At 31.3% G+C, this 10,126-nt stretch overlaps 1 protein-coding gene across 1 annotated transcript in view; it reads left to right on the forward strand.

Annotated features, from left to right (window-relative positions):
* Positions 1-9,122, forward strand: part of LOC115213990 (multiple epidermal growth factor-like domains protein 8) — a 189,787-nt gene extending 180,665 nt beyond the window's left edge. The window contains exons 16-19 of the mRNA XM_036502001.1: positions 353-484; positions 3,121-3,254; positions 3,461-3,581; positions 9,054-9,122. Of these exons, the coding sequence (XP_036357894.1) occupies positions 353-484; positions 3,121-3,254; positions 3,461-3,581; positions 9,054-9,107 (441 nt within the window). The 3' untranslated portion in view covers positions 9,108-9,122. The remainder of the gene's footprint in view (positions 1-352; positions 485-3,120; positions 3,255-3,460; positions 3,582-9,053) is intronic.
* The last annotated feature ends 1,004 nt before the right edge of the window (positions 9,123-10,126 follow it).

Raw genomic sequence — 10,126 nt, forward strand, 5'->3', positions numbered from 1 at the left:
TCCTTGTTTGGAAACAAGTGAGGATTAGTGGACATCTGGCTATCAATAAAAACCTCTCCAAATGAAGTAAATGTGCTCCATACATGTATGGAAAAGCAGACATTAAAATGGTGATGAAGTTGATATTAATGTTCTGTATCTCTTATATTCACTGACTTTTGAAACTTATTTAACTGAATTTTTTTAGTACTGTATATTATACATATCATATGCACAATATGTGCTATCATTGTACGTAGCTTATGATGGAATTATTTTGATACTCTTTTAACATGCTGACATATTTTCCATTTTAATGAAGATTTTCACAGTACACAAAGGTAAATTAAATCATTTTAATTTCATTTCATAGGGTGATAATTGCGAGAAGTGCATATCTAACTATGTAGGTGATCCTCGAAATGGAGGTACATGCATATCTTGTTTTATTTATTGCAATAACCATACCAAAAATTGCACGGAAGTCAAAGGAAAAGATCATGATGTAAGTTATAAATATTATTTCCTGTTGTTTTGTTATGGAGTAATCATTGATTTAAAGTTCTGTTACAATTGAATGTATTCTTAATTTAAATTCAATGTCACTTTGCTCATAAAATAATTTGTGTTGGTCTTGTTTATTATACAGTAAGATCAACATACAGATTACTTACACCAAATGTTCAATGAAAAAAATTTGCTTAAACTAAAAATCTGATTGTTGAGATTTTCCTGGCTAACTTTAAATTAAGATTATTGTATGTAAGTGAAAGAGCAAAATCAAGTTAAGATGACCTCTTGTTGTTCATTAATATTCTATTTCCACTTTATTGTTGAATAGTGTAATTTTGGAATAATGTTAGGTTTTGGGCTGATCAAAAGTAATTTTCCAAATGTCATTACACTATCAGAATGGCAGAATATCATATTTCTAATGATCGCTGAATTTGATTTGTTTGCAAGCAACTTTGGGAGAAGTTTGGCATTTGACTTATATGACTTTAGGAAAATATCTAATATTTTTGAAATTAACTACTTGAAGTTTTCTTTTTTGTTTTTAATTTGTAGTATCATATTGAAATGAAACTAGGGATCACTTGAATACTAGAAGTGTAAAGTTTTATCCTCTATAGAGTTGCAATGAAAATAAAAGAATTTCAGCAATTTTAGTACTAATAACAACTGGTAATTGGTAAAGCTGTAAGAAAAAATGTTTTGTGGTTAATCATTGACATCTGATTAAAGTAATCACTGAAGTTTTTGCTGATAGGATTTCTTTCACTTGCTGTTGAACTTTTGAGAAATGAAAACATGATATGAAATAGATTAACTTACATTGTGTAAGCCATCCTGCAAGCTATTTCAAAATATTTTGATGAAATATATTTTTTCCTTTTTTTAGAAGTTATAAAATACACAATCTATAACTTTAAAATATAGGCATCACTAGTATCCTATTTTTTGTAATGTGTTGAAAGCTTTCTTTGTATATGTATACAAAACCACATGAAGTGTATACCTATTCTTTAGGTGTGTTTCATCATCATATTTATTGAATCATTCTATTTGTTGCATGCTGCTTGAATAATTGTACAAGACATCCAAGTAAAAAACCTGGCGTATCACTGTTCAATCATATACTCTGTCAAAACTGAATACCTAGATTTCTGTCTTGTCAATACAAACTAGATTGTTTTGTTTTTCTTGTTTATTTTTTTTAGAATGATTTTAATTACTTTATCTTTGAGGTACCTTTTACATAAAAAAACCTCAAACAATTTTTCAAAAATTATAAAGTGTTTGTATTTAATAATAGTGTTTTGTGTCAAATCTGCAACAGAGATGTAACCCACTAAATTCTATTAAATCACCCAAGCCATATTAGCATGGAAATCAGGTGTAAAATAAGAATAATAATGATGCTTATATTTTAAACTTACAGATTTTGTATTTTATAACTTTTTGAAGGAACATATACATCTACTCAAAACATTTTAAAATAACTTGTAGGATGGCTTAAGAAATTAAATGTAATAATATTGAATTAATTTTTGCTGAAATTGCATTTAGCTTCCTTTTGAAAGAAAATAATTTCAATTTCAGTTCTATTTTGACCAAACTATTGCAGTGTACATTACTAAGCCTTAATGTTCTTCTCAACATGACCTATATCTGTGCACATTTTCTTTTATTGAAGGCATTGTCAGTGATGACTTATAATCATGAATTCTGTTTCATACTTGCACATATTGTACTGGAGATGCTTTATTTAATAGCCTATATTCTAAAGTTAAATAAGGTAAATTGATTTCACAGGTGTAGATAAATCTAGGTGATATAAATTTTTCTTGGTAATTTCAGGGGTAATTTTTTCAGAGTTTCCTTTATCCATTTCAATCTAAGTGCCATGTAATGCTGTTGTTATTTAGTCCCAGACCAACCTTCACTCACAAAAATGCATGATCGAAATTTTCCAGCCAATATCTTTCCATTATTTTCTTGGGTATTAGATATTTAGAACTACATTGTGTCCCTTTTAAAGGTAGTATGATACAATGTGAAGTAGATCTGATTGCTATGTCTTAGATTAACCCTTTCAATACCAACCTGGCTGAAACTGCTTCTGGCTCTGTAGTACAAATGACTTGTTTTCATAAGTTTTGAATTAAAATCTTCCACCAAATCTTCGTCACAATTTATGTTCCTAACACTAGCTTAATGATAACTAAGTTATTTTCCTAAATTCTTTGTTTTTTTAAAAAATTAATTGAAAGAAACAGAGCCTCTCAAAATATATGTGGTAACGAAAGGATTAAGCTGCCATTTAGGGGCTTGTTCTTCAGCTTCTTTCAGATTGTGTATTTTTCATAGGAGTGATACTGGTTGATTAGATTTTCATATGAAAGAAATTTTAAGAGATTAATGAATATTGTATGTATTTGTTATTTTCATAATTCTTGCTGTCCTTTCCTTTAAATTGCTGTTGCAATCTTTCACTTCATTATTGTTTCATCATTATTATTGACTTTAATGCAAAAAGCACCTCCAAAAGTTGTGCATGCCAATTATATTTTTTAAGAATTTATGAAATGTAATGCAATAACTACTTAAAGATTTTTCCCTTTCTCTTCATTTGTGTAGGAATATGGGGGTCTTCAAGAGAATCAGGCTGTATGTCAAGACTGCAAAAACAATACTGAAGGAAAACTCTGTGAAAGATGTAAAAAGGGTTACTTTAGATTGGCGGAAGAGAAACTTCACAACATATGCCGACCGTGTGTTTTCTTTTTCTGACTTTTTTTGCTTTATAATGCTGCATTTATTTCAATACTTACATTTTATTAATCTAATATAACATTGCAGTATCTAAAATAAGCTCATTGTATATTTTAATTGATTGCAATGTATATCAGCAATTGAAAAGAAGGAACTGTTGTAGTTGAAATGTTTTATATATTCTTAATACATTGTTTTATTACAGCTGTATGTGCAATGGCCATGCCTTTGATTGTGACACAAATTCAGGAACTAGATGCATCTGCAAGAATAACACTATGACAAAATGTGATAAAGAGAAAAGTGAAGATTGCTATAAGAATCAGGTAAGCATCATTCAGTCTCATTCATTTGACAATTAATGATAATACACTATTTCTTATTTCAAACCATTTGACTTTTTTTACCTTTGAATAAATTCCATAACAATTGTTTCATATCTTACTACAATGGTCATTATGCACATCTGTCTGTCCGTCTGTTCTCTCTTTGCAGGCTGGACTAATGGTCTCAATGTTTTTTTGAATTGTGAAGGTTTTTAGCAAAGAAAAAAAGAATGAAAAAGTATGATTATTTAGTGGATATTGAGTGGATATTAATAAATCACCTTTGATTTTTTTTTTTTTTGTTAAAATTCCAGCAATGAGGATTAATTCCCCCCGCCACCATATAGTTCGTGAATTTAGAGTGTTTAAATTTGCGATACTATCCCTGTATTTTCCATTGTAGATGGGCAGGTTTGTTATCTTACTATAATGAGCATTATGTCTGTCTGTCTGTCCATCTGTCTATCTCTTTGTCTGTTCTCTCTTCACTGCCAGACGGCTAGATCATTGGTTATGTTATTTTTCAGAATTACAAAGATGGTTGTCAGGAAGGTTTTTAGCATTAAAAAAATCAGAAAGTATGATTATTTTGTGGATATTGATTTTTTGAATTGATAAACCACCTTTGCATTTTTATCAAAAATTCACCAACCGTGAGTAACTCAGGATTTTCATCATATAGTTCGTGGCCCCATCATTGATACGAAAGGGGTCGCAAGGACAGTTAATAGCGAAATGAAATGGAAAAAGTGTGTGTCAGTATATAGTGTGTGTGGTTATATCGTAATTATTGAAGGGTGTTAGTCTCGGGCAGGATTCAAAATGGCTAATCGAAGCGGCTGTTGTTCACATCTCAGTTTTGTCAATCAAAATAACCCATTGCACCAGAACATCCACACATTATTTGCGTAGAACCATGAGAGGTAAATCTTAGTTTGATTTTTTGCAGCCCTAAAGATTTCACTCATGCATTCACAGCAAACAAGGTACAGGGCCAGACTTTAGATCATGTAGGTGTATTTTTAACAACTCCGATGTTTACATACAGCCAATCATATGTCACTATGAGTAGAGTAATGGACTCCAGTAATTTGAAACTTAGCATCGACCAAACAGAAGATATCTTCTACAAAGAAGTTTTGTAATCATATTGATATCATCAAAAGGAATATGATTCATAATTTAAATAAGGAAATTTGTGAACTTTGAATGTATAAGAGTATAAACAAGCATAAAATAGGGTAAACAACTAAACTAAAAGCATTTCTAAATAACATTTTTTTCTTGGTACTTTTTATGTTGTGGTTGAAGGAAGCTCTGGTTTGCGTTAGGAGTGGTCCACATAACCATTCATGATACAGTGGCTGGGAGCCTATTTCAGTTCAGGAGTGAATCTTCATCACATGTCACTTAGTCACAAGCACATGTCATATAGCTGCAATGGAATGCTGCATCACCAACAATAATGTGATTTCTCTAAGACTTCACCCCGTAATCTATCAAGTCCATTTACACATTTCTCAATACATACTGCTGTTATGACTTCCCTCCCTCATTTTATGCCTCCATCGTAGTTGAAGAATAAACCAGCAAGAATTATTACAATGAGGTGATAATTCTAACAATTTGTCTGTTATTAAAGTGCAGTAAGTTAATAAAGTTCATAAATTGCAAACAATTTATTGAGTAACATTGTAAAAAACTTCATAGTAGATTTTATTCTGGGCTGAGTATGTATGGGTTTCATTTCTAAAAATTTATCTCTATTATACTTAAGTTCATTACTTGCTGATTTTCATTGCCACTCAAAATACTGTAATTGAATTGATACCAGTTATTAAATGAATAATTTTTTAATCAGTTAATTAGTGTATTGTTCTAAAAAAAGATTACATTGACAATGCTTAGAGAAACTAACTGTAATACAATGAGGTGATTTATATTTTATTTACCATTTATCTACATAGATGTATCAATTTGTGTGTCTATACATATATGCGTGTTTATGATATCTTCACAGTAATGTTTAATGATATTTTGATACAATATTTGTATATATGTATCTATGTATATATTGCATACACATATGTTTTACTTTAAAACTCAAACATTCCTGGATATTTATGCTAATATAAATGTGCATGCATGTGAGAACATGCTAATGTGCATGAATAATATTGACATTCTATGGCTTCGCTTGAAAGAGTCAGAGATATATTTGAATTCCTTGTTAGCATTAATTTTGTTGAGCAGTAATATTTATCCCCACTTAAACATGGATGTTCTGTTAGAACAAACTACACTGTAGTAGATACCATGAGAGAAACTTTCATATTGTGTTTAATCATTTAAATAGAGGTCCAAATATCACAAAAATTTGTACTGCACTGCCAATGGTAAGTATGAAAATAATGGTAAGGTGCAAAATGCATTCTTGTTTATATCGCTAACAGAGAGATAAGTTCCCACCATCTCCAGCAGCGAGACCACCAGATCATGTGATTTCAACCTTCCACTTTGTGTTTTCATAGACCTGTATGATAAGAAATTTCTTACTTGATCAGATAAGGATTGACAATAGGAAGAACATCTAGCCATAGAATCCTGTCTGAAATTTATTGCCATTCAGCCCATGCAAGCATGAAAAACAAATATTTAAAGAAACTAATGATACATGCACACAGATATATATATACATACAAACATATACATACATACATACATATATATATGAACACGTGTAATATGTGTGTGTTTATATATATATATATGAACACATATAATATGTGTGTGTGTGTTTATATATATATATATATATATATATATATATATATATGAACACATGTAATATGTGTGTGTGTGTGTGGAACTGAAATATCTCAAAAATAGTATTTTATCTTAATTTTTTTTACATATTTATTTTCATACTTACCATTGGCAGTGCAGTACAAATTTTTGTGATATTTGGACCTCTATTTAAATGATTAAACAGGATTTTTATTATTTTTTGATGAAAAAAATACATGGCTTCCATGACATCAACACACATTCGCTATCTGTGACATAAACACACACAGTGTCTTGTGCTCTCTAAGAAAAAAACCCCCACTTTTTGACATATACAATATTTAATCATTTAGAAATATTTTTAACTGAATGTGATTTCATCATCCAGAGTTCATTAACCCTTTCGTTACTAACCCAGCCGAAAAATTTTTTGGTTCATAATACCAACCCGGCTGTAGCCGGCTGAGAGAACTTGTTATTTAAATGTAAATTTGAACCCAAATCTCGTTGGTACATTCGTTAAAACATGTGATTTCACTTTGTAAATAGTTGGGTTATAGTATCCGACATTGCTTGAAGTAATATCTCAACACAGTGAATTTTGGGAGATCTTTTTCAGCATCGATTTTTCTTCAACATTGAAAATGGATAGGAGTTTCATGTTATCAAGCATTGATTCCGAATTGAAAGCTTTTTCAACAGAAAGTAGGGAGATATCGAGAAAAAGAATGAATGAGGTGCAAAAGCACGTGGTGTACAATAATGAATAGGATATTTTTTATCCGATAACCGAAAGCAGCGATTCCAAAGAAACAAAGCGGAATGAAATAAAAAACTTTAAAAATGTCTTTATTAGCAATTTTTCTGAGGAGATAGAGTTTATCTTAGGAAGCGAAACCATTAGACTTTTATTTTTTTCAGTATGCTTGTTTAGAACGATCACTGTGGAAGCAAACTGTTATGCAGAATGTAAACAAACACAAAATGGGGGATCAAAGTTTGGAAAATTTGTGAAGCAAATACTGGTACTGTGTGGATTTAGTTTTTATACAGGGAAACTAATGTTAGTCAGCATGGCTTAGGGTACGATGTGGTCTGGAAGTTATTGTTTGAAGCGATCAATGTAGAAACAAATTTATGCAGATTGTAAACAAACACAAAATGGGAGATCAAATTTCGGAAAATTTGTGAAGCAAATACTGGGTACTGCAGTGGATTTAGTTTTTATACAGGGAAAATAATGTTAGTCAGCATGGCCTAAGGAATGATGTGGTCTGGAATTTATCACTTCCATACCATAACCAGGGCCGTATATTATTTTTTGACCGATTTCTTTAGTTCGGTCAAACTTGTGGTAGATTTAGGTGGATTTCAGAATTTCAGTTTATTCCACCTTTATGGTACACCTGTTGTGCATTAAATTCAACTGATGATCTAGTGATGTGCACAATTCTTCTTTATCAAAATTTTGTTGCATACCCATTTGAATATTAGCTGATGATTCATTTTCTATGATGATGTTTAAACAAAATTTTAATATTTTTACCATTTGCTCAATTTAAAATTTTAATATTTTTACTATTTGCTCAATTTACCTGGATTTACCTGTAATTAAAGTCACTTTGAGACAAAAGTTATGCAATAGAATTGATTAAGAACCCTTTCTTTAACTATGTTCCAAATATCACATTACTACGTTGATAAGTAAAAAAGTTAGTTATTTAATGAAACAAGCCTAAATTCATGATTATTTTAGAATTTAATTGAAACTCATGAGGGGTGTATTTTGGTCAGATATATAGTAACGAAAGGGTTAATTTCTGTAAGAAATTTTTATGTATGTACGTGTGTATGAAATGCATGTGTGTGTGTGTGAAAGAGAGAGAGAGAGAGGAAGAGACAGAAAAAGAGAGAGAGGAAGAGAGAAAAAGAGATTGAGTGAAGGGGTGTGTTGTCATGTATACATACATACATCAATACATGTGTTCATCTTTTTTGTATGTACGTGTGCATGTGTGTGTGCATGACAGAGAGAGAGAGAGAGAATGTGTGTATTAGTGTGTATGTAAATGCATGTGTTCTCATGTATGTGTAAGTGGCTCATTCTCTCTCTCTCTCTCTCTCTCACACACACACACACACACACACACAGCACACACAACACACACACACTTGTCCATTTCATATACACATTCATACATCTTTCACTTTCTCCTGTCTTTCACTTAAAAACAAAAGTAACGTGATTTTTCAGGGTAAAAATTATTTTAAAAGAAGCTTCAACTCATGTAAATTGATTACAACTGTTTGGATAGTTCCAATTAAATAAGTCCAGAAGTTAGTTTAAATATATATATATACATAAGTAGTGTGAATTCCCATTCTACAAACTGGCAAACAATTCCATGAATACTTTACTGGGCAAAGCTGGGTAGTAAGTCTAGTATAGCCTAAAAAGCACATCAGAGCTACTGTCAGTTGTCTTTCTTTTGCTTGCAAAGGTATCATTCATCATGAGTTTGTTCCATAGGATCAAATGATTGGTAAAGAGTTTTATTTAGCTGTCCTGAGGCATGGACAATCAAAACCTGTAATAATGATGTGTCTCCTTATGTGTCACTCCATAACAGTGACTTTTTGGCAAAGCATGAGATGACTCTTATATCTACTCTCTGAATTTGGCAGACGTTTTTGTTCCCAGAGTCAAAACTCACACTGAAAAGTGATTTCAGATGGTAGATGATATCAAAGAAAGATCTACATATTATTCACTCAAACTGGTGAAGGGAACTATCAGGATGGAGACAAATCTAAAGAAATTGTAAGTGATGTAATAACTTTGTTATCTAAAAACAGATTTCTCGTTGAACATGAGAGTGTGTATGTACATAATTGTGTACATACACACATACACATAAAATTATGGCGAAGAGGAGCAAGGTCATTATAATGAATATGATGTTAATTTATAACAAATTAGAAGTATTCATTATTTCAATGAATAGTTGAATGGTTTCATTTTATGAAACTGGCTTCAGCCTCTTTAAATAAAACAGTGTTTTAACCCTTATCCTGGTGAAGAGAACTGAAATGCAAGACTTCCATTTTTATAATTTTATCAAAAATACTTTTATGTTTTTCTGTCGTAATTTTTACTTTTGCCTTCTTTTGCCTGAAACTCTCTTATTAAAGTCTGAATGAAATTGTACTTAGGACTTAGCAATGATACATTTTAGAAACATATATTTATATATATCAGAGTTGATAGCAGCATAATAGAAAGGCAATTAAAGATATGAAGACAGGAAATGCCCCTGGGCCATCAGAAATTTCTGCCAAGATGGTTAAAATTTCTGATGGTGTAGGATACAGTCTAGTCATCTGAATCTGGTTATTTAGGAAGGTGCCATCCCCAATGACTGGTGTAGTAGAATTATAGTTAACTACTACAAGGGTAAAGGTGGTACCTTATATAGAAACAACTACAGAGGTATCAAACTGCTAGACCAAGTCATGAAAATTACTGAGAGGGTTATAGCTCAATTGATTAGGAATAGAATTAAACTAGATGAGATGCAGTTTGGTTTTGTGCCTGGAAAGAGTACCACGGATGCCATCTTCATAGTGAGACAGCTGCAGGAAAAGTATTTGGCCAAAAGTAAGCCATTGTACTTAGCCTTCGCCAACCTGGAAAAAAGCTTTTGACAGAGTCCCCCTACTCTGTTATCTGGTGGTCTCTAAGGAAGTTAGGCATGGCT

The sequence above is a fragment of the Octopus sinensis genome, linkage group LG1 (genome assembly GCF_006345805.1).
Source record: "Octopus sinensis linkage group LG1, ASM634580v1, whole genome shotgun sequence".
NCBI lineage: Eukaryota > Metazoa > Mollusca > Cephalopoda > Octopoda > Octopodidae > Octopus > Octopus sinensis.